The 24,972-nt window shown below is 41.8% G+C and overlaps 1 protein-coding gene across 6 annotated transcripts in view; it reads left to right on the top strand.

Annotated features, from left to right (window-relative positions):
* PRELID2 (PRELI domain containing 2) overlaps nucleotides 1-24,972 on the top strand; it is an 81,782-nt gene that overhangs the window by 42,142 nt on the left and 14,668 nt on the right. For 3 of the 6 annotated variants that reach the window (XR_014838976.1, XM_005661780.4, XM_021084956.2), the window contains one exon: nucleotides 2,208-2,313. Coding sequence is in view for 5 of the 6 variants with exons in the window: in XM_005661780.4 (XP_005661837.1) it covers nucleotides 2,208-2,313 (106 nt within the window). In the remaining variant the exon portion in view is untranslated. Of the gene's footprint in view, nucleotides 1-2,207; nucleotides 2,314-4,107; nucleotides 4,437-24,972 lie in introns of those variants that run through there. The other 3 variants (XM_003124063.7, XM_085014917.1, XM_021084958.2) reach the window with 3 other exon arrangements.

Raw genomic sequence — 24,972 nt, 5'->3', positions numbered from 1 at the left:
CATATGCTCTTGCTCCCCCTGGTGTCTATCTTTGGTACTCCAGCTTCTCTAGCACTATCAGCCACCATGGCTTGCCTTTGTTCTTAGCAGCCCCCAGACATCCCAAGTATACTGCTGTTCCCGTCAACATTCTGAGTCAGCCAAGACAGGACCCAGTTCCTGGGCAGTTCCCTGAAAAGCCAAAATATTATCTGTATACTTTGCTCTTCTCTTTTCTCCCAAAGAAGAAGCCAGACGTTAGGAGCTTCTTCCTGATTCACTGCGCTGTGCTGGATGGATGGGGCCTATGACAGGTACATGCAGCAAGCATTCTTCCACTTTGATGTGGCTCTGCTTGGTTTTGTACTTGTCTGAGGTGCTATAGTCTCTTAACTGGTTTTTGGACTTTTCAGAAAGGCAGCTTGGCCCACACTGGCAGAATGAGGGCCTGGGGCTTCCTATTCTGCCGTCTTTTTAGCATCACTCTCAAATCCTATTCAAATCTTTCTTTTATGAAATGGAGATAATATTGAATTAATCTTGGTAGAACTTTAAATAGGTTAGTGGCACATATAATCTGGCTCTCCTTCCTTTCTTTCTTTTCCTTTTTTTTTTTTTTTTTTTTTTTTTTTTTTTGCTTGTGCTCATGGCATGTAGAAGTTGCTGGGCCAGGAATCAGACCTGAGCCAGAGTGGTGGTGGTGATAGCACCGAGTCCTTAACCATAGGCCACCAGGGAACTCCTCACCTCCCCCCCCTTTTTTTAATAATGATACTAATTTTTTCCATTATAGTTGGTTTACAGTGTTCTGACAATTTTCTACTTTACAGCAAAGTGACCCAGTCACACATACATATGTACATTCTTCTTCTCATATTATCCTCCATCATGCTCCATCGCAAGTGACTAGTTATAGGAGTTCCTGTCATGGCTCAGTGGTTAACAAACCTGACTAGCATCCATGAGGATACAGATTCAATCCCTGGCCTCGCTCACTGGGTTAAAGATCTGCTGTTGCCATGATCTGTGGTGTAGGTCACAGAGGCAGCTAGGATCCCGCATTGCTGTGGCTGTGGCATAGGCTGGTGGCTACAGCTCCAAATCGACCCCTAGCCTGGGAACCTCCATTGCAGGTGTGGCCCTAAAAAGACAAAAAAAAAAAAAAAAAAAAGAAGTGACTAGATGTAGTTCCCAGTGCTGTACAGCAGAATCTCATTGCTTTTCCATTCCAAATGCAATAGTTTGTATCTATTAACCCCAGATTCCCAGTCCGTCCCACTCCCTCCCCCTATCCCTTGGCAACCACAGGTCTATTCTCCAAGTCCATGAGTTTCTTTTCTTTCACCTTCCTTTCTAATTGAGGATTAAACGAGTCATTCCAGACTTTTTTCCTGTCTCTGTCTCTATTTTCTCATGGTGGTTAGCATTTAATAATTTCCTTATTGTGTATCAGGAACCATTCATGTTCCTGTTATATGTATGAATTCATTTACTTCTGACAGTAGTTATAAAAGGAGAATACTATAATTGTTACCAATTTACAATGGAGGAAACAGAGTTAAGAAGATGTAGGTGATTTACCTAAAATCATCCAGTTGATAATTGTTTCAGACTCAGTTTTAACAAGACATTTCGGAGCATGCAATGAGAATATATAATATTTACTTAAAATCAGTCAAATTTATTTATTGTGGGTCACCTAGAGATTCTTGAAGATTATTGACTGTCCTATCACAGTTTGATCATCGAATTATATGTTAGGTATAACTAGAAATTCTGTGTTCTGCAGTATTTTATAATTAGAATAATACACCCATATATATTTTCTTCTTTCTAGCTTTATTGAGATGTAATTGGCATCTAATTGTATAAGTTTAAGGTGTACAATATACTGATTTGATATATGTATGTGTTGCAAGATAATTAGCACAATAATATTACTTAACACATCCATTACCTCACATAGTTAGAATTTTCCTGTTTATGATGAGAACTTTCAAAATCTACTTTCTTAGCAACTCAGATATTCTTTAATTTGAGTAAGAATGTTGTAACATTATATAAACTGTACGTTTCCTTTTAACAAAATATTTTGTTTTAAAACGCAGTTTTACTGTGGGTATTATTTTTTGTTGATTATGAGTGGTGATTATGCTGTTGGAAATCCCTGTAATTTGACTATTCAAATGTAGAGTGACACCAAAGATGCATGTTTTTGCTTTTTGCAGGACAGAGTTCATTCAGAAGGGCAAGATTTCCATCACAGGGGTTGGTTTTCTCAACTGCGTTTTGGAAACTTTTGCCAGCACCTTCCTAAGACAGGGCGCCCAAAAGGTAAGCTTGTTTTTCACTTTGAACCAACATCAATTTTAAGAAAACATGGAGGTATTCCCGTCGTGGCTCAGTGGTTAACGAATCCAACTGGGAACCATGAGGTTGGGGGTTCGGTCCCTGCCCTTGCTCAGTGGGTTAAGGATCCGGCGTTGCCGTGAGCTGTGGTGTAGGTTGCAGACGCGGCTCGGATCCCGCGTTGCTGTGGCTGTGGCGTAGGCCAGTGGCTACAGCTCCTATTAGACCCCTAGCCTGGGAACCTCTCTATGCCGCAGGAGTGGCCCAAGAAATAGCAAAAAAAGACAAAAAAAAAAAAAAAAAGAAAACATGGAGATGCCCCCTGGGTATCTACGAGGCTTACGAACAGGCATAACCTGAAAAATATGGTTAATAAACAAATGCATGTGAAGATAATTACCCTCACTAATTATTACATAAATCCAAATGAAAGGAAAAGTGGAATGCCATTTGTGGCCCATTAAATTAAAAATATACCAATGAAGGATATGTGAGAACATGGAAAACTCTTATAGTCTAAATATAGTGCAAATAATTATTACAGTATTTACGGTATATAAAATATGTATGACAACTATTTAATGAGAAAGAATAATAGCTAATATTTATGGAGTGCTTACCATGTGCTGCTCACTAAAAAGAATTTTTAATCATTGACTCATTTAATCCTCGCAAACCTTGGAAAGAGCCATTAGTGTTGTGCTGATGTTGTGGATGAAGAAGACACAGAGCTCGGGAGCTGCTGCTTGTCTTTGACTGTGCTTTTCAAGCTCTGGACTTGGGGGAGCACAGGCTTCCATGAGGCAAAGGGGTTCTAAGGTCCTCTGTTAGCCTATTTTTTTTTTTTTTTTTTTTGCGTTTTGAGGGCTGCACCTGCAACCTATGGAGGTTCCCTGGCTAGGGGTCGAATCGGAGCTGCAGCTGCTGCCCTACACTACAGCCACAGCAACGCCAGATCTGAGCTGCATCTGAGACCTACACCACAGCTCACAGCAATGCCAGATCTTTAGCCTACTGAGCGAGGCCAGGGATTGAACTTGTGTCCTCATGGATCCTAGTCAGATTCGTTTCTGCTGAGCCATGACAGAAACGCGCCTCTGTTATGCTATTTTAAATTGAGCTATTCTGTTTTTCATCTCTCTTATATAGCATTGCTTAGGAGACTGCATATATCCTATTGTCCAGGAAAATCCATTTCTTTTTCTTTTTTTTTTGCTTTTTATGGCCACATATACAGCATATGGAAGTTCCCAGGCTAGAGGTAAAATCAGAACTGCAGCTGCCCGCCTACATCCCAGCCACAACTACGCCACATCCTACCCACATCTGTGACCTGCTTAGCAGCTTGTGGCAGCACTGGATCCTTAACCCACTGAGCAAGGCCAGAGATCAAACCCTCGTCCTCATGGGTACTCATTGGGTTTGTTGCTGATGAGCCACAATAGGGACGCTAGGAAAGTCCATTTCTTATGCCCTTTTGTATACCTATTGCAGGTGTTCCCGAATTTTAAAAAGATACTTTATTGTTATTTCTTTTATCATATTTAAAATTTGTCATTATTGTTACTGTGATGGTAAGCATCGCTTATTTCCAGGGTTTATTCAGGTCCGATGCATGTGTTACCTCATTTTGTTTTGTGGAATAGGCTTGACGGCACTCAGGATTTACGCATATGCTCCCTAGATTTGTTTTGTGGGACAGGTTAATGGTTGAACTAAAGAACTAAAGAACTGAAGAACTGTCATCATGACCCCAGAGATACTGTTCTCATTTTGCAGATCTAGCTTGAAGAATGAACCTGAACTACACTGTTTTAGTCTGGAAGGCTGAGAGTAATGAATGAGTATTTGGTACTGTGCTCTACTGCATAGACAGACTGTCGTGATTAATGATGTGTTTCTGACCCTGGTGAACACAGAGCTAGGCTGGTCCCGCCTGTTTAAGCCTGAGCTTGAAGTGAGCAGTTGAGCTTCTGGAGGGTCTAATGGGATTGTCACTCAGACATTGTTGTGGGTTTTTCCTACTTTATTGCAAAATATGCGGAATATGCAAAAATTTGTAAAAAACCCTATGCTCTGCAAAACTGCACTCTAAAAATAATAGCCCTGATAAGAAAAATAACTTTGTTGCCGTGTCTTTGACTGAGTTGACTTTCTGGATATTGTTTAGACTTTTTTTGCAATGAGCCAGATAGTACATATGTTCGATTTTGTGGGTCAACAGGCAAAATAAAGATACCATGTGGGTGCTTTGTAACAAAGAGAGAAACAAATTTGTACACATTTTTTACTGACAAGATTAAAATTATAATAGGAATAATTGAGGATAATTTTTTACAATGCAAGTCTACTAATATTATAATTCTTAGAAGAGTGAAATTCATTTTTTAGGGGGATAACATTTACCTGAGTTGGGGTTAAAAAGTTAGTGTTCCCTAGCATCAAATTGGTTGCAACTGTTAATTTATAAAAGCCATTCTTACCTTGGTGGAGCATGCAAATGCAAGTGTGGCTGGTTTTGGCCTGTGAGCTCGAGTTTGCCAGTCCTTGCTTTAGATAAATAAATACTGTTTGGTTAATCCAAGTGGGTCTCTCTTTGACCTGTCCATCATTCTGAACAAATTAATGACTTTAACCCATGCAATGATTATGTATATTCTGATCCTGTGAGATACGTAAAGTAGGCGTTATTATTCCCATTTTATTGATGAGAAATTTCTTGAAGAAATGACTGTACCCAGTGCTGGCTGCTTGCTCATGTTCATTCCTTTTGCACATGTGTATTGGGTGCCTGCTTTGTAGTAGGCACCATACCGAGTGGGCAAAATGGATTTACTCAAGGCCACAGGACTAGCATAGGTTGGAGATTAGACACAAATCCCAATCTTTTATCAACAAATCTTACCCCTTGCTACCTGTGTGTTCATATGAATGAAGCAGAATGCCAGCCTGCTCAGCACCATGTGGTACATTCGAAAAATTAGTGTTGCAGTCCTGTTCCTTCTGCATTTATTAAGACTCTTTGGTTGCAGATAACTGAAACTACCTTAGACTAGCTCGATATAAAGGGGGGTTGAGGCTGGCAGGCTTCAGAATGGTCAGCACTGGAACTGAAAGCTGCCAGGAGGAGTACAGGTGGTATTCTTTCTTCAGCTCTGTCCATTAAGACTCTATGTCTGTTTGGAGTTCCCGTCATGGTGCAGCAGAAATGAATCTGAATGAGATTGCAGGTTTGATCCCTGGCCTTGCTCAGTGGATTAACAGTTTGGCATTGCCATGAGCTGTGGTGTAGGTTGCAGACGTGGCTTGGATCCCACATTGCTGTGGCTCTGGCGTAGGCTGGCAGCAACAGCTCCGAATAGACCCCTAGCCTGGGAACCTCCTTTTTAAGTTCAGCCTTAAAAAGGACAAAAACAAATGAACAAAAGACTATATATCTGTTTTATTCTCTTCCTCTGCAGTCTGGCTTTCTCTGCTTCACAGACTGTAGAGTGATGTGGGCTGCCACTGTCCAAGTGCACCTGTAATGTGGACTTCTGACCCGCAGAGAGACTGCTTATTTCCTCATTTCCAAAGTCTGGAAGGGACTTTCATTGGCCCCCCCCTAGGTCAGCACGGCCAGGATGGTAGAAGCCAGGTTGTATAAATACGGATAATCCTTTGTTGTGACTACATGGGTCAGCGTTGGGGTGTCAGTTCCCTGGGGAAAGGGATGGTAAATACTCCCAAAGATGTCTAGCGTCGTCTCACAGTAGTCCTAGGTTCTGGATGGCAGAGAGACAGTTTTATTCATCTTTTTTTTTTTTTTTTTTTTTTTGTCTTTTTGCCTTTTCTAGGGCTGCTCCTGCGGCACATGGAGGTTCCCAGGCTAAGGGTCTAATCGGAGCTGTAGCCGCCGGCCTACGCCAGAGCCACAGCCACTCGGGATCTGAGCCGCGTCTGCGACCTACACCACAGCGCACGGCAACACCAGAGGATCCTCAACCCACTGAGCGAGGCCAGGGATTGAACCTGCAACCTCATGGTTCCTAGTTGGATTCGTTAACCACTGAGCCAAAACAGGAACTCCTATTTTTTTAAAATTTTTTTATTTTTTGTTTTGTTTTGCCTTTTTTTCTTTTCTTTCTTTCTTTCTTTTTTTTTTTTTTTTTTTGGTCATCTTAAACCCAACCCCCTCTCAGCAAAGTTCCTTGGACAGTGCTCCATACATATATGTAGAAACCAGTGAAAAGGAGATAGAATGCACCACAGTGAGGTCCACAGCTGGTTGCCGATGGCTGTTACCTGGAAATCAAGTGAATTTAAATTGTTAAAGTCACTTACTGTGTTTAGGAGTAAGAATATATTTTCCCTGCATGTTTTTTGCTTTTTGCCTTTCTTTTCCCTTCCTTTCCCCCCCTTCCCTTTTTTTCCCTCCCCTCCCCTCCTCCCTCCTCTCCTCTCCCTCTTCCCCTCCCTTCCCCCAAGGTGAGGTTGCTTGTGTTTTTGTGCCTCTGGGGGTGTGTTCAGTTGCTTGTCTCTCTTCTCTTTACCACCTTGCAGTGCAGGGGCCTTTCTGACACAAGTGCTGACTTTTACTTTGCATGCATCGCTCTCAAGTATGTGGGCAGGAGAATGGGCGTTTCCCCTTGGTAGTCAAGTTAACACATGTGTCCCTGAAGTATAAGCCGTCCTGGACTTACAGTCCACTAAAGCCCACTGTCTTTGTGATCAGTTACTTTGTGGCCAGTTACCAACTCTGAGCCAGGCCTTGGGTGGGATGCTGGAGACCTAGGTAGGAGTAAGACTGGATTCACAACAGTAGAGGCTGTGACTTCTACACAGCTTTCCTCCCTAGACGCCTCTCTCAGGGTTGGCAAGTGTGGCAGCAATGACTAAGCATCTGCTGATGCCGAAAATGCATTAAGTCCCCCTTGGTGTTCAATGCTCAGCACTATGATCAGTGCTGAGAAGGATATTAAAATAATGACTGGTACTTAACAGGAGCCTACTAGATGCCGGTGGGCGTGCATTACCTTATCTGTTTGCCTAAACAGCTCTGAGATAAGAACTGTTATTCCCATTTTATGCATAGGGAAGCTGAGGTTTCAGGAGTTAAAGAAGTTTTCTCAAGGTCACAGAATTAGTGAGTGGTGAACCTGGGATTTGATGTTGATGGTTACACCACCCTGCTGCATCTGTGCGCTCTGCACTCAGAATGCTTGTGTGGGTCAAGATCTGGGTGCTTGATAGAGCCAGAGCAGGGTGATGTCTGATGCCATACGGACAGTCAGGATGAAGGAACGTAGAAGCAAGGAAACTCAGTTGTAATGAAAGAACTTGGAAAGGACCAGAGGGATGAAGGTGAGGGGTTATGATGTTGGTACTCAAAAGGGCCTTTTGTGCCTGGAGAGTGTTCTCCCTTCCATTCAGAGCCCCTGCCTCTGTTTTTATCCAGACTCCAGCTGGCCTGTTTTATTTAGAGTGCCACGCACATTGAGGGTGTGTCTAGCTGGCATTTCTACCATTTTCACTGTAACGACATCCTTTTTTTCTGCTTTCCCATGGTCTGTAGATTTGTTGTTGTGCTATTTGTTTTGAAAATATCCTAGGAAAATAGCCAAAACAATCTTGAGAAAGAAGAACAAAGCTAGAGTATCACATTTCTTGATTTCAAACTATATTACAAAGCTATAGTAGTAAAACAGTATGATATTGGCATAAAAATAGACTCACAGATCAGTGAAACAGAATAGATGGAGAGCCCAGAAATAAACCCACACATGTATGGTCAGTTAGTTACAACAAAGGAGCCAAGAGTGTACGGTGGCTGAGGACAATCTCTTCAGGGGATGGTGTTGGGGAAACTGGACAGTGACATGCAAAGGAATTGAACCTGGACCACTATCTTATACCATACACAGAAATCAACTCAGTATGGATTAACTGGATGCAAGACCTAGAACCATAAAACTCATAGGGAAATACAGGTAATAAGCACCTTGATACTGGTTTTGGCAATAATATATTGGATTTGACAGAAACAAATGCAAAGGCAGCAAAAGCAAAAATAACAACTGAGACCCCATCAAGCAATAGAACTTCTGCACAGCAACAAAACCATCAACAAAATGAAGAGGCAACTCCATTGAATGGGAGAAAATATTTGTTTCCAAATCATATATCTGATAAATGGTTAAATCCAAAATATGTGATGAACTCAGAGGACTCAATAGTAAAAAACCCCCAGATAATCCAATTGCCTGACAAATGAGAAGAGGCTCTGAGTAGACATTTTTCTAAAGAAAAGATGCAAGTGTCCAACAGGTGCATGAAAAGATGCTCAATATCAGTAACTGTCAGGGAAATGCACATTAAAACCACAATGAGATACCACCTCATACGTATTAGAGTGTTTATTTTCCAAAGGACAAGAAATAAAAAAGTGTTGGTGAGGCTGTGGAGAAACGGGAACCCTTGTGCACTGTCTTATAAGAATGTCAAGTGGTGCAGTCGCAATGGGAAACCGTATGGAGGTTCCTCAAAAAATTAAAAAGGGAACTGTCATATGATCCAGCAGTTCTGCTTGTGGGTGTCTATCCGAAGAAAATGAAAACGCCAGCTGGAAAGATACATACACCCCCACGTTCATCACAGCATTGTTTACTATAGCCAAGACACGGAAGCAACGTAAATGTCCATCGACAGATAAAGAAGATGTAGTATATATACACCATAGAATATTTTTCAGCCATCAAAAAGAATGAAGTCCTGCCGTTTGTGCTAACATGAATGGATGTTGAGGACGTTATGTTAAGCGAAATAAGACGAGGAGAGACAAATATCACACGATTTCACTTATGAATAGAATCTAAAAAACAAACAAAAAAGTGAACTCATCGATACACACAGCAGACTGGTGGTTGCCGGAAGTCAGGGATGGGGGTGGGGTAGGTGAAATGAGTGAAGGGAGTCAAAGGTACAAACTTAGCAGTTACAAAGTAAATAAGTCATCAGAATGTAATGTACAGCAGGTGACTATATTTAGTCATATTTGAAAGTTGCTAAGAATAAATCTTGAAGTTCTGATCACAAGGAAAAGAATTTTGTAAGTTTGTATGGTGACAGATGGTAACTCGTTTTACTGTGATGATCATTTTGCAGTATATACACATACCGAATCAATATGTTGTACAACTAAAACTAGTATAATGTTGTATGCCAGGTATTCCTCAAAATACACACACACACACACACACACACACACACACACACGGAGAAAAACAAACCATACACACCTGTGAAGATGACGTTGGGGATAGTGCAGCTGATGACATAACAAAAGATGAAACAGAAAATGTCACCCACCCGTTGGAAAGTTCAAGGAATCATGGGTTTGCACAGTAGAAGTGGCGTTTACTTTCTGAGCTGCTGATCAAATCCGGATTCAGGCGTTGCCCACAGAACTTCTGGCTCAGAATCTCGAAGCCACAACAGAGGACAGGCTGTTGTGTATGTGTGGTGATCTGCAGGTTTGGGAAGCAGAGCCTTAGAGAAGAGAAAGCAGGAGTTCCAGTGGTATTATTCGACTTGCCAACATTGTAAATCAAGAAGCAGAGGTAAAACTACTGTACGTTTTATACCATTTTAACCATTTCTAAGGGGGTACAGTTCAGTGTCACTACATACATTCAGTGTTGTGCAGCCCCTTCATGACCATCCATCTCCAGAGTGTTTTCATCTTACCAAACTCTGCCACTCACATAATAACCCCCCAGTCCTCCCTCCCCCCCTGCTCCTGGCAGCCACTACAATTTTTTTTTTTTTGTCTCTATGGATTTCACTTCCTTAGGTACTTCATGTAAGTAGAATTACAATATTTGTGGTTTTGTGTCTGGCTTATTTCACTTAGCATAATGTTTCCAAGGTTCATTCATGTTGTAGCAGGTGTCAGAATTTCTTTTTAAGACTGAGTAGTTATCCATTGTGTGTGTGTATGTGTATATATTATATACACCACATTTCACTTCTCTCTTCTTCTTCTTCCACCAGTGGATTGCTTCCATCTTTAGGCTACTGTGACGAATGGTTGGGGTGAATAAATACCTGTTCAAATCTCAGCTTTCAGTTCTTTGCGAGATTACGTGGTAATTCTTTGCCTCATTTTCCAAGGACCCTCTTGAAAGTTTGTGTTTGAGATAGCTGTCTATCTTTCCATGACAGCAGTGGACTGCACCATTACTGTGTATTTTTCTCAAGTCTGTGCGGCAGAATGAGTGCTTCATAATCTGCACACTTCAGCTAGTGACGCTAGTGAGTGTGCCATACACGTGCCGTTCTCACTCTGAGGGGCCCTCACTCGCCTCTCTCTTGACTTCGCTGCAGTTTCTGTTACTTTGCCCTGATTTCACATTATGGTGGAGAGTTCTGAGCCAAGATGGCCAGCAGAGGTGGGTTGGAAGTGTTGAAAAAGTGCCAAGAACAAGCAGTACACTGGATGCCCAATATCTATGTTAACATGCCTCCAGCTAAGCAGGCAGCAGAACTGATTAAGGAAACAGGAAGATGTGAAGGAAATAGAGATAGGTGGACGGCCAGGACACTTGAAAGGCTTCATGTAGATTTCTGCAGCCTAGGGGATTGGCCAGCAGCTGTGATGCGGAGCTGAGAGGAGCCCAGGCCAGTCAAGTCCAAGTTTGGGATGCTCAGAGCAGGAAGCAGAAAGAGTAGGATATTCCCTTGGGCAGGCCTGGCACTGCAGGTGGCCTCTGGTCTGGGAAGGCAACCCTTAGGCAGTGTTGCTAAGTCTTTTTACCATTATCACCTGCAATTAAGGATTTTTTCTTTTTTTTTGTCTTTTGTCTTTTTGTTGTTGTTGCTATTTCTTGGGCCGCTCCTGCGGCATATGGAGGTTCCCAGGCTAGGGGTCCAATTGGAGCTGTAGCCACCGGCCTACGCCAGAGCCACAGCAACACTGGATCCACCGCTGCGTCTGCAACCTACACCACAGCTCACGGCAACACCGGATTGTAACCCACTGAGCAAGGGAAGGGACTGAACCTGCAACCTCATGGTTCCTAGTCGGATTCGTTAACCATTGCGCCACGACGGGAACTCCAAGGATCTTTTTTGACATTTTTTTTCCAGATCGCCTCTCCCCCCAGAATTTTAATGCCATAGATATTCTGCTTATCTGTTTATACACTGTATTATATCTTTGCTATATATTTAAAAAATGTAAGCTATTTTTCACTCCTGAGAACAAATTGTCATCTTGTTTTGATGTTGTCCCTATTGAGAAAGCGTGCTCTATACTGTATTGGGTATAACTATCTTTTGGAGTTTTTGCTTCCATCTCTCCCCCATTCTCACCCTCCCCAAACCTCCCCCTAAGCTTCCACCCCGCCAAAAAAATCCCTCAAATTCTAAATAGAAATCCAAAGAACTTTTTGCTGAACTGTCACGTGGTTCTTAGAAATCCCACATTTTACTTTCCCGGGAGAGGCGCAGGGGATGATATGGGTGATAACTGTGCTGCCACACCAGTGTTCTTTTTTAGTCCAGTTGTCTGAGTGCTTCAGCCTGACTGTAAATGCTGCTGGAAATGCAAGGAGCTCATTATGCGCTTGCATAGAGGCATTTTTTTTTTTTTTGAACGTATGTGAAATACAGTTTCAATGTGTGATAAAATAATTTGTTATTTCTGCCACTCTCCTGGTAAGGCCCCATTATTGGTTCCATCCTTATTTGTATTGTGTTGATCGGGAAGCTGCAGCAGGAGGAGATTGAATTCAGCAGTATGTGAAGTATTTGTCACTGAAACAATGTGGGCAAGTCAAACAATTTGTGCATCGCTTTGAGGAAGGTCTGGCCTAGACGTGTTACAGCTAAAGAGATCTGAATATGCTGTTTCCTTAGGGTGTCTGCTTATTTGAGCCTTACAAAATCCATTTGAGTGGTGGAAGATAATTCTCTGAGACAGAAGATACTGTTCTTGAGCTAGTATATATGTGTGTACTGTGTGTGTATATATTGTGTGTGTATCCTACACACACACACACACACACACACGCACACACAATATATATACGTGTGTTTGTGTATTTAGTATACTGAGGTACAATATATGTAGTCCGAATGGGCTTTTGAAAAAAAAAATTGTTGCATCCTTTTTTATTTATTGATTTTTGCATCATTGAAAAAACCCCTTTAGTTCTCTGATGCTCTGTAACAAGCCTCCCCCACACTCTGCAGCTTACACAGCACGTATATTACGTCTCAGTTTCTGTGAGTCAGGAGCCTGTCATGGCTTAGTTGGGGTGCTCAGCTTTATCATCTTGCAAGGATGTAATCAAGGTGTTGGCTGGGGCTGTGATCTCCTCTGAAGGCTCGATGGAGAGGATTCCGTTCCGAATGCTCATGTGGTTCCTGGTAGGAATCTGCCAGCCTCTCTTGGTTTCTTGCCATGAGGGTCCATCTATAGAGCATTTCACAACAGGGCAGCAAGCAAGAGAGGGGGCAGGGGGAGCGAGCAAGGCAGAAGCCGTAGTTTTTTTCCTTTCCTAATTGCAAAAATGACATGCCTTTATTTTACTGTATTCTGTTCATTAGCACCAAGTCACTAGATATAGGCCAGAGTCCAGGGAAAGGGATTAGCCAAGAGCATAAATACCAAAGGGAGGGAGCATTTGCAACAAGGTCAAAACTGCCTGTGTACTGCCCTAAGTAGATCGGTATGCCAAGTTGAATGCACAACTGTTAACGTCTTTCTGGTACATATTGGCAGGGGATGCTAATAGGTGAGAGTCAGCTGCACCCTCACCACCTCGACCTCCCTCGCTACCAGCTAATAAAAAAGTTCTACAACACATACAGATACCTTGTTAATCATTTACAAGTAGGTACAAAGTAACTTACCTAGTCTGTAAGTTTGATTAAATCTGTGTCCTTCTGTGTGCTCTGACCCATGAATTGCACAAACAGTTCATTGAAGGCAGTGCTGATGATATTCCAAAAGCAAGATTCGGCTCTTTTACAGATAGCGTCAGGTACCCAGAATCTTCTGATCCGGTGTCTGGGCCACAGTACCATTTAGGCATTAACTATGGGGGCCACTCCTCAAATTGAAAGGTGAAGACCTTGCTGAACAGTCCTCAGGCCTCATTGTGCAAAGGTGAATGTCTCTCTAGATTTTAATCCCATGACTTAAGTTCCACTAATTGAGTTAACACGAGTTGGTTTCTAACATCCATTATGCTAGTTAGCAAGCCACTAATTTTACCGGTGAAAATTCACACTTTTAACATTCTTTATGCTACTCAGAGACTCTGGCGTTTGCAAGGATAAAGATATCTGAAATTTTTGGGGTGTGAGATTGCTGATTAGAACGCTTGCAGCCAATGCCTGGAGTGTGAAGCCTGTGTTAGGGCAACTCACTACCTAGTATATTACTTGAAGTAAACAGGCACTGTAGTATTATGTTGCACCTGCTGAAGTATTTTAAGACAAATTATAGTCATGCCAATAATCCTTTTCCAAATACCAACTCCTGAACTAAAAGCCTAGTTAGGTATATTTTGCCCTTAGAAAGACTGTAGCGCTGGATTCTTAACTTGCTGCACCACAGTGGGAACTCCCTAGAAAGATTTTTCAGTGTGAAACAAGGTTTTTGTCTGTGTGTTTTAAAAAGTGTGACACTTTAGAGAAGTGTCCCTCAGTGCATGATCTGGTTTTCTCACTTTCCAGATGTCACATTTGACATCTTGGACCCTTAGTTTTCTCATCTCTAAAATGGAAGGATAATAGTCTGTTGTCACAGGGTTCTTTTAAGGATTAAGTTTAGAAGCCACAAATGTGAAACATGCCAGGCACATAGAAACACTTAAATAATTCCTAACATTACAAAAAATTTTCTGACAAGTGTATTTTTATAAATAGCCTTTTAAATATTTATCCAAACAAAAATTTTAGGTAGAAGTATGAGTAAGGCTTTGTTTCTTTAAAAATGATTTTTTAAATCATTTTTAAAATCCATTTTCAGTACTCAGTGTATCCACATTTAACAGTTTGATATAGATCCTTCCATGCATCTTTGTATATGTTTGCATATGTATGTATATGTATGATTTTTTTTTTGAAGAACAAAATTGGAATTATTCTGTTCATTGAGCTTGACTTTGTCATTTATGGACATACTGTGAACATTTTTCTGTGTCATTACATATCCCCTGAAAACATGATTTTTGATGCTTTCGTAATATTCCACTGGCATAAAAGCTCTTGTTGTTCTTGATTTTTCACTATTATATATAAATATTATTATAAATAATAATATATAAAAATATATAAATATATAAATAATATATTATAAATAATAATAATTCACTATTATAAATAATATTTATAAATATATTATAAATAATAATAATAATAATTTGTGAATCCACAAATATAAATATTTGTGTGTATTTCTGGTAACTTCTTAGACTAATGAGTGCGCACATTTTCATGTCCTTTGATGGGTATCACTAAATTTGCTTCCAAAAGAATTCTGCCCATTTGTAGCTTCCACCACGAGTTTGCTTTGGGTTTTATCAATTTTCTTGCCATATGACTTGAAAGAACTTCCACTGGCCTTAGGAAAGCAGGACTATTTAGTCCACCCTCTTGGAACTGTTGTGAAGGAGAAATGAAATGTTAGCACCAGTCTTCTGATTCTTACTGCAAAGACAGGGCAAGTTAATGCCTGTCATTAACTAGTTGTCTGACCTCAGTCCTCCTCCAGGGTTTTTAATTCTGTTACCTTAGACTAGTTGCCCTGAACTATTCAGCTCCTTATCTGTGAATTGACTATATAGTGTACACACACGCATGGTAGTCACAGCCCTAAAACACAGCGAACATTTCAAAAGCTAATAATCATTCCAACATAGAGGAAAAGAGCAACTAAAACTGTCATTCAGATGACTAAACTCACAAACCTGACGTAAGAACACCAGTGTAACATTCTGCTGACTATATATTGGAGACTAGTATATCCTGCTTGGCTGTGTGAGTACTTTCAAGATTCTTTGCATTACCCGAATTACTCAGAAGAACTGATAAAATATGTTTTGTCCCTCCAGTTCCAAAGGGTTTATTTCCCAGCTTTCGATTTAAATCTGTTGATAATACTTTTTAATCCCACTCTTGAGTGCTCAAATAGATTGATGTATTTGATATTTATTCATTAGATGCCACAAGACTATTACCAGGAACCTGATTTTTAACAACTCACTTCTAGTTTTGCTACATAACAGCAGCTGCCCTCTTCTTACACCGCCCCCCCGCCCCCCTCAATGGCTCATCTCAGCCTGCTCTTATCTCTAGAGTTTTGGTCCCGAGGAATGTAACCTTGGCAGTGAACACATCTCAGTGAAAATGAGTATTCTGCGAGCTATACAGTTTTTGTTCCTTCTGCTGAGTTTCAATCAGTGCGTTTGCCTTGGCTGTGAGACATAAGAGTCCACAGTCCCTTGATGAGTCATTTGAATTCATCTGGGTTGTAATAGACTACTCCAGGAGTGAAGCTCCTGGGAATCCTTTAAATCAGCCAGCTAAAATTCTGGGGTGTTGCCTTCTGTGAAACTAGATGAAACCTGGGAAGTTAAGCTTCTTCTTGAAAGGGTTGAAAGTGGTTTCCTGAGCTTGACAGGAGTCACCATCGTTATTTGCACAGTGATCAAGAGTCACATGTCTACACAGCACAATAAGCAACATATGGGCCAGGAATCCAGAAATCTGGGCTCCAGTCCTTCTTGGCTACACTCTCTTGGCCACAGTGCTTGGACTAGTTGCTCTGAGCCTCACTGTCTTTTTTTTTTTCCTTTTTCTTTTTTCTTTTGGGTAAAATCAGGCATTGTACTAGGAGGTCATTGTCAGTTCTGACATTTTATGATTGTTTGAAACCTTTTTTTTCCTCCCATGTATAAATACCAGGATTTTTTTTCAGATTTAAAAATTTCCTATAAATGGTCTTTAAGCCTGTATAAAAATTGAGTTGACGCTAAGAGGGGATCCCAGAGCATCAGAGATGATGTAACATATAGATGGTCAAGGGATGAGTTGGTGGCAATAAAATATTTAAAAATAAGACAAAACCTTAACAAATTACTAATTAGCAGAAGAGGGTGATAAGCATGTGGTAGGGTGTTAACAGTTTCATTTTATAATCCTTTTCATGTGAGCTAAATACTCTGCATATTGCAAAGATTTGTAAGTCTTGAATAGGGGTCTTTGAGTTTGGGTGCCCAGTAATAGATATATTCGCTTATTTTTAGTCCATGCCTTCTGTATACACAGACTGTACTGGAAGTTTTGGCGAGCGCTAGATATTATAATAGTAGTAGCTATCACTTACTGGGGGTTCATCAGGAGCCAAGCCCCGTGCTGTTTTATGAACACTGAGTTCTCCCTATAACCCTCTGAAAGAGAGATGTTTTTGTCAGTTTTCCATTTTACATACGAGGAAATAGAAGCATGTGGAGGTTAAATTACTTGCATGGTGTCCTTAGCCAGTGAGTGGTGGAGCCTGGTACACATATGACTTTGAAGTTGACTCTAGTACTTGAAGTGCACACGGTAGTACTTGCTTTCCTCTTGCTCGGTACTCCCACGCCCAGCCAGAATCTTTGGAGATTTGGGAGCCGTATTCTCCCCACTGTCTGGTTGGAGTTTCCAACCATGAATTACTTTTCTGAGCCCATTCTTGTACTCTGTTGTGCTGAGTTTGAAGACAATGAGGAAACGGGGGTTGGAGGCCACAATAAATCTTCACATACCTTGTGTAAATCTCAGGCAGGCATAGAACTGAAAACTGAAACCCCTCTGGCCAGGCTGCATTGAAATACTAGAAAAACAGGGGCTGCATCTGCAGCTTGTGTGGACTAAGTGTGTTTTAGGCACAAATCTTTTCTGGATCAAAACTGTTGTAGCACTGGGCGGCACTTGGTGCTAACAAATTAAGGCTCCTGGTTGGACCAACAAGGCCAGGAAAAGTCATTCAGGCATCTCAGATGAGGGCTTAATACATCATTCTGGGTAGAGCCCAACTTGAATTGCAAAGGTTTTCTAAAACCTTGAAGGTGCATCTAAGGGTTAAACTGCAGTTTTTGCATACCTGGAGCGTGCTAATTAAATGCCCTTTGCATTCTCGGAGGTGTCCAGCTGTTCCTCTTGGTCATTCTTACCCCTGTGTTGGTGGTCATTTCTTATTCTGTCTCCCTGCTCTACTGTAGAATTTCATCTCTTGCTGGAGGACCCCTCTGGTGTGTCCACGCCTTTCAGGACGTGGGTCACCAGTCTGAGCCCCATGCAGCAATGGGGAGGTGGCTGGGGTGTCTGCTGCTTCAGGAGAAAAGGAGCCTTGTATCTCATGAACCCAGCTTTGCTGGGTGATATTTCTATGTCCTTTCAATTTCTCTGAAATTCCATTTGCTGCCTGGGATTTGATCCTTTATTCTCTGTCTAGCTTTCTTCCATAGAGTCTAGCTAAACTGTTTTTCTCTGAATTTCCTTGGTAAAGGAAAATAGTGAGTTTTTGAGAGTTAATTAACTCCTTTCATGTTGACACCTAGTTTAAGAAGAATTTAAAGGCTGTAATTAAAAATTTTCTCAATCAGTGGCCTTTGGTGAGGAGGTAGCTTTTGCTGCTTTAAAAGACATTAATGTTTGATAAAGCCCATTAGTTTTTCTACTCTCTGCACTTCCTGATATGTTTTTAATATTTGGTAATTTAAAACATTGCTACACTCCCCCTAAAAAGACTCTCAGTTTAAAAAAATTTTTTTAAAACATTTTATATAAAGTGTTTTAGAGTAGATATTAACTGCACATAAATGTTTTAAATCGTATTTCCAGCAGAGCCATTTATGTTCTTCAGCCCTAGCTCTCTTTCACAGCAGCAGCATACTTTGTACTGGCCACCTCTGTGACTTTGGGCAAGCCATTTAATTTTCTGAGTCTCATTTTTGTCATTTGTCGAATGAGGATAATATGGGAACTAAACTTCGTAGAGTACTTGTGAGGAGTGAATGAGTTATATACATAAAATGTGCAGGACAGGACTTGGCATACAATAAATGATCAGTTGTTACTGTTACACGTAAAAAGAAGGTCACAGACTCGGCTTGTGTCCCATGTCGCTGTGGCTATGGTGTAGGCCAGCAGCTACAGCTCTGATTAAACTGCTAGACTGGGAACTTCCATATGCCTCGGGTGTGGCCCTAAAAAGACTGACGGAAAAAAAGAAAGGAAAGGCAGTTGTAGGAGTTCCCATCGTGGCCCAGGGGCAATGAATCTGACTAGTATCCATGAGGATGTGGGTTTGCTCCCTGGCCTCGCTCACTTGGTTAAGCATTGCTGTGACCTATGGCATAGGTCACAGACATGGCTCGGATCTGGCATCGCTGTGGCTGTGGTGTAGGCTGGCAGATACCGCTCCCACTAGACCCCTAGCCTGGGAACTTCCATGTGCCAGTCCTAAAAAGCAATTATCCTGCTAAGCGAAGTCAGCCAGACAATGAGCAATGAGACACCAACATCCAATGCTATCCCTGACATGTGGAATCTCAAAAAAGGACAGAATGAACTTCTTTGCAGAACAGACACTGACTCACAGACTTTGAAAAACTTATGGTTTCCAAAGGAGACAGTTTGAGGGGTGAGGGGATGCGCCAGGGGGTGTGGGATGGGAATCCTATAAAATTGGATTGTGGTGATCATTGTATAACTATAAATGTAATAAATGCATTAAGTAGTAATAAAAAGATTAAAAAAAGAAAGAGAAAAAGGCAAAGATATCATAGGCAAACACTTAATTTTTTCATTATGATATTGTAGACAAATGTTTAGTGACCATGATGAGTCTGTTTTTGGAGTCACGCTAAGCCAAGTTTAAATCTCTGTGCCCCCCGCCGGGGGAGGGGGAGAATGTGTGAACTTAACCTCCCTCTGGGTGAAATGTCAATAGAGTATCTACCTTCTGAGTATGAGAATTGAAGGAAATAGCAGTAAAGAAGTGCTTTAAATACCTGTCACATAATAAATGCTTCCTAAATGATACCTGTTATCTTTCTGTTATACCCAAATTGGCATATTTCCTTCTAGTATTTTATATGCCGATTTTAAACCATCATAATTGCAGCAAGTATTTCATGCCTTGCTCAAGTATTATTTTGTCACAAATGTATTTCAGAATAACTACATAACCTTCAAAGCCATCATTTTAATGACTGCATAATATTTCACCAAGTTATATAATAATTGATTTCACCATTTCTTAGGTTTTGAACGTTGAAGTGAGACCAGGTGAAACGTCTCTATACATGAAGTCTTTTATATTTTGTATCATTGCCTTAGAAAAGATGTAACTGTTTTTGTGACTCTTTGCATTCTTTGTCTCCTTTACTGGGCGGCAGGCTTCTGAGTGGGGGTCCCTACTTTATCCTCGGTACCTAGCTCACCGTTAGTACCCAGTATTTATTCAGTTAGTGAATAAATGTGTATAACATTGTACTGTTTTCCAGAAGGAGTAAGATTTCTTTCTCTTTCCATTTTATTATCTTTTAAAAAGTCTGAAAAGCAGAGAAGCACTTTATCCGTTGGGGTAATAGGAAGGGTAACGGTAGCAGGTGGTATTTGTTGCGTACTTCCTGTGCCCCAAGCATTGCGCTTAATACCTTACATGCATTACCTGCTCCAATTTGCTCAGCCGTTCTCTGTGATAAGTGCTATTATCTCCATTTTATACATGAAGAAGCTCAGCGAGGTGAGTTGACTTGCCCAAGTCACACAGGTAGTGAGTGGTAGAACCGGAATTCAAACCAGGTCGCTGGACCCTCAGTCTGAACACTTAGACTAAGGGCCACATGCCCCCTAATTGTGTTTCTCCGGTAGCTCACCCCTTTACATTTCAGCCAGTTTGACCCCTTATTTCCCCGGGAGCCTGACTTTGTTGGCCACATTCCAGGTAAGGTGGGAATCAAAGCTGGCCCTCAGCCTTGAGGCTTTTGCATCAGTCTTAGAACAAGAGCTAGTGTTGCTTACCACTCTGGTTATTTAAAAGGAATTCCACTCTTGCATTTCAGTGAGTGAAGGATGTGTGAATATATTTTTTATAAGCCTTAGCTTTTTTTTTTTTTTTTTTTACTGAAGAGAAGCATTTTATGAGATTGGTTAACTTTTAAGAGAGCCGGTAGTGTTAGAACCTTGTCCAGGTGGAAGTTAAAATCCGCAGGAATATCTGGGGCTGAACAGGTGAGGGGTATGATTCTAGGGACTAATCAATTATGTCCTATTTAGTGAGCACTTGAAATATTAGACAACTTTTAAAAAGTATCAACTATGTTATTATGTCTATTTCTTCAGTCTTTCCCCCCCGCCCCAGCATCAGTTTATTATGGGGGCTGGGAGTTTTAAAGATCCTTTGCATCGATAAGTACTACCTTTTATTTTTTTCTCCCCCTTGAAAAATGATTGACTCTTAATCTTTGGATTGTTATTTGCTTATAGAAGTTTTATTGATCAGTCAGTCACATGTAGCTTTTGTTCTGGTTGCTCTGGTTTTGTGACTTTAAATGCTTAAAAAAAAAGCATCCCTTCTGAAACTTGCCATGGGCTTGTGCCTCTGCCACTCCACAGGTCATGTGAGGGCTGAGGAGGGAAGGTGGGCTGTCATATTGATGGTGCTGATGTTCGCTTGGACACTGGCTCTTGGACACCTCATTCGCCCTCCCCAGGTTTCGTCCCCGAGAAACTGGGATCATGTTTAGCATGAAAGGCTTTTCCTGGGAAGTAAAGGGCTCTCCAGGTTGGCGTTTGACAGTCAACCAGGGAATTAGAACTGGCGGATCCTGTGTTGCATCAGAAGCGCTTTCCCTGCACGTGTTGGTCCTCCGGCCTCTCCAGCGTGCATGATGCAGCTTTCCTTGGTTTCGGTAGGAAACAAAACGGATTTGGAGATGTGGTGAGCTGTTTTTATTCTTAGGACAGTTCCAAGAGCTGCATGTGATTTGGTCTCACCTTCCTCCCCTAAATTTATAAAAGGAAAGCCTCCCAGACGTAGATGGAAATGACTGTGTGGTGGCAGGAAGGACTGCGCCTACGGACGTGTTAAGGAGGTGGTGCGCTGAAGGCTTAGACTCACAGAAGCCTGGGTGTGGGTCTGGATTCTTCGCTTGCTGAGTGCTTTCGATCAAGTTTCCTAAGCTATCTGAGTTTCCTGTTTTCCTCTTGTCACTGACTCATAGGTTGAGTGTGAGGATTAAAAGGGACAAGGCGTGTAGGGTGCTCAGCCCAGCAACGTAGGGCATCAGCCTCTCAACAACCACTTCTTTCCAGAGGCGTAGGTTTGCTCTCTCTCAGGTACTAGCTATTCCATCTGTAGTATGCTGTCTAGTACTGGCTCTGTTGCAGATGACCCCTGTGACCTAGGAAGAGCTGGTTCACCTGCAGGGCCCAGGCTTGCCAGCAGCAGTGGGACTGCCTCTTAGAGGTGCTGTGTCCAGGACACGTAAAATATGCCCGTGAACCACGATCCAGTGCAAGGTGAGCCCCTGCTGACGTTTCCTCCACGTCAGTCACTGACCATCAGCTGAATGGAGGGTCTCTTGCTGTGGGAGCCCCATTGTCAGGGCCCCTCGTCTGATTGAGGTCCATAAAGCTATCAGTAGCTGACTTCCGGGCTACAGCGGAAATGGGAAGTAACAGTCAATGGAAGTCTCTGATGGGTCAGGAGCTCTAGATGTTGCCTCACTGAGTCCTCACAGCAGCCCTGCAGGGACGTGCATGCACTCTCTTCCCTCCACCCATCTAACAGGTGCAGAAACACACTCCATGAGGCAGGACTCATGGTGGAAAAGAGTGGGAGGAATCTAGGTTTAAATTCCAGGTTGGCTGCTTACTAGCTGTGGGACCTTGAGCTAGTTACTCACTGCTCTGAGTCTCCTTATCTAGAAATGGTGAGCGTAGAAGTACCTCACCTCCTAGGACTGCTGAGAGGGTTAACGGTGATGCTGAGGGCAAAGTCCCCGGCAGATAGTGCGCCCATGATAAATTATTGACCCTATATTCTTGGGATTTGGGGGGATGGGGTTTTGACCAAAATATCGCTTTTCAAAATTATATTTTGTGCGAAGAAATGTGTGATTTGAAGATAAGGTAGACGGGCCCTACTTGTAAAGAAGATCATTTATTTATAGATCGATTTACAGAAACTTGAGAATTTGGGGGAAGGCAAAGGTAGAGATAAAAGATAAACGGAGGATTATCTGAGCATCCACTGGATTCGTTTATTACCCAGGCATCAGTTGGATTTATTTATTCCGTTAAAGACAGTTCAGTGGTCAAAGGCACACGCGCGCTGCTCACCATTTGCTCTCGCAGAATAAGGAAGAGAGAAGGGGATGCTATGACGAGCTTAAATTTAATGAATAGTGAACAAGGGGCTAATACAGGAGATGGAGAGGCCTCTTGCTTTTTGAAGTGATAGTGTACGAGTCCGTACTCAGACCTTTGGTGCAGGCGCTGAGGCAGCGCTGCTTCAGTGTAAGGACGACGGTCTTACACCTAGGCCTGAGACAGAAGCGGTAAGGAGCAGCAGGTACCCATCAGTGGAGGTTTCTAAGCAAGCCGATCCATTGTCAGAAATGTTGTGGGTGCAATGTGGCCTTGATATTTGAACAAATTACTAAAATTAATTATGCTTAGTAATCACACATGAACAAGCCATAAGTTGGATGCAGTATAAGTCAGGAAAACTAAAATTATATACCTGTTCCAGTTCTTCCCTCCCTCCCTCTTTTCTTCCTTCCTTTCCTGCATCTGTGGCATACAGAAGTTCCCAGGCTAGGGGTGGAATCAGAGCTGCAGCTGCTGGCCTACACCACAGCCACAGCAACGCCAGATCTGAGCCACATCTGAGACCTAGGCTGCAGCTCTCGGCAGTGCCAGATCCTTGACCCACTGAGCGATGCCAGGGATCAACCCCACGTTCTCATGTGTACTAGTTGTGTTTCTTACTGCTGAGCCATGACAGGAACTCCACAAGTTACATTTCAAAAGATCAGAAATGGAAATAGACTAGTTAAGTAACATTGGAGTGTGGGCAACCAATGACTAAATGCCTTTTAGCCACTAAAATATTCATGCCCATTGGGGTTTATTTGCAAATTTACGGTGTGGAAATGGCTTTGTCATTTTCCACTCTGGTATTTGATCCCAGGACAACTCCATAAACCAGATGGGCCACTTTCATTTCTTTGCTGAGACTTTCCTATCTGGATAATGTGATGACTTTTCCAATTTTTTTCTTTTTCCTTTTTTTTTTTTTTTTCTTCTGCACCCAGGTTATGTGGAATGTCCTGGGCCAGGGATTGAACCTGTGCCACAGCAATGACCCAAGCCCTGCAGTGACAAGGCTGGGTCCTTATTAACCTGCTGAGCCATAGGAGAACTCCAGTTTTCATTTTTATTTTTAAAAAATTTTATTATAGTTGATTTACAGTGTTCTGTCAATTTCTGTTATACAGCAAAGTGACCCAGTTATACCTTTAAATACATTCTTTTTTTCACATTATTCTCCATCATGTTCCATTACAAATGATTAGATATATAGTTCCCTGTGTTATACAGCAGGGTCTCATTGCTCATCCACTCCAAATGCTATAGTTTGCATCTATTAACCCCAGACTCCCAGTCCATCCCAATCCCCGCCCCACCCCAGCAACCACAAGTCTGTTCTCCATGTCCATGAGTTCGTTTCTTTTCTGTAGATAGGTTCATTTGTGCCATATGTTAGATTCTGGATATAAATGATATCATATGGTATTTGTCTTTCTCCTTCTGGCTTACTTTACTCAGTATGAGAGTCTCTAGTTCTGCACATGGCATTATTTTGTTCTTTTTTATGGCTGAGTAGTATTCCATTGTGTATATAACCCGATGAGCCACAGGAGAACTCCTCCAGTTTTTAGATTTTATTATTTTGGGATATATTCTTTTCTTTTCCAAATTGTGAGATTAAATATTCTCCTTAAGGAGAGAGGAAACTTTGTAACGTGAAGCAATGACGTCTGAATTATTGTATCAGTTTAATGTTCTGCAGTTACACCTAAGGCTTGTGAGTTACCAAAATAAAAGGGAGTCTTACTCAAGAGCTTATTAGCCACTCTGGGGAAATTACATTGAAGTCATACAGACTGTTAGGATATTCCTACTTGAAAAGCATTGTATTCAAAATAATCTGTAGGAGTTCCCATTGTGGCTCAGTGGGTTAAGAACTTGACTAATATCCCTGAAGATGTGTGTTGGTCCTTGGCCTCAGTGGGTTAAGGATCTGGTGTTGCTGCAAGCTGTGGCATAGATCTCAGATGTCACTCAGATCTGGTGTCGCTGTGGCCGTGGCCTAGGCCGGCAGCCACAGCCCCAATTCGATACCTAGGCTAGGTGTGGCCCTAAAAAGAAAACAAAAATTGTAGATGTGATTAAATATTGACTTATATATTAAGAATCATGCCATTTAGTTTGGGAACAGGGCTGAAATATCCGATTTGTTTTTGAACATAACCCGTAGGGAAAGGAAGGGACAGCTCTTGCGGTGTAGCCAACATTACAACGTCTGCAGTCGCA

This window comes from Sus scrofa, chromosome 2, assembly GCF_054392235.1.
Source record: "Sus scrofa isolate SSC_HxYL_T2T_F1_AM1 chromosome 2, Sscrofa_HxYL_maternal_Yorkshire_Landrace_v2.0, whole genome shotgun sequence".
Lineage (NCBI taxonomy): Eukaryota > Metazoa > Chordata > Mammalia > Artiodactyla > Suidae > Sus > Sus scrofa.
Note: the sequence above shows the minus strand (reverse complement) of the source record. Positions and strands in the feature narration are given on the sequence as shown.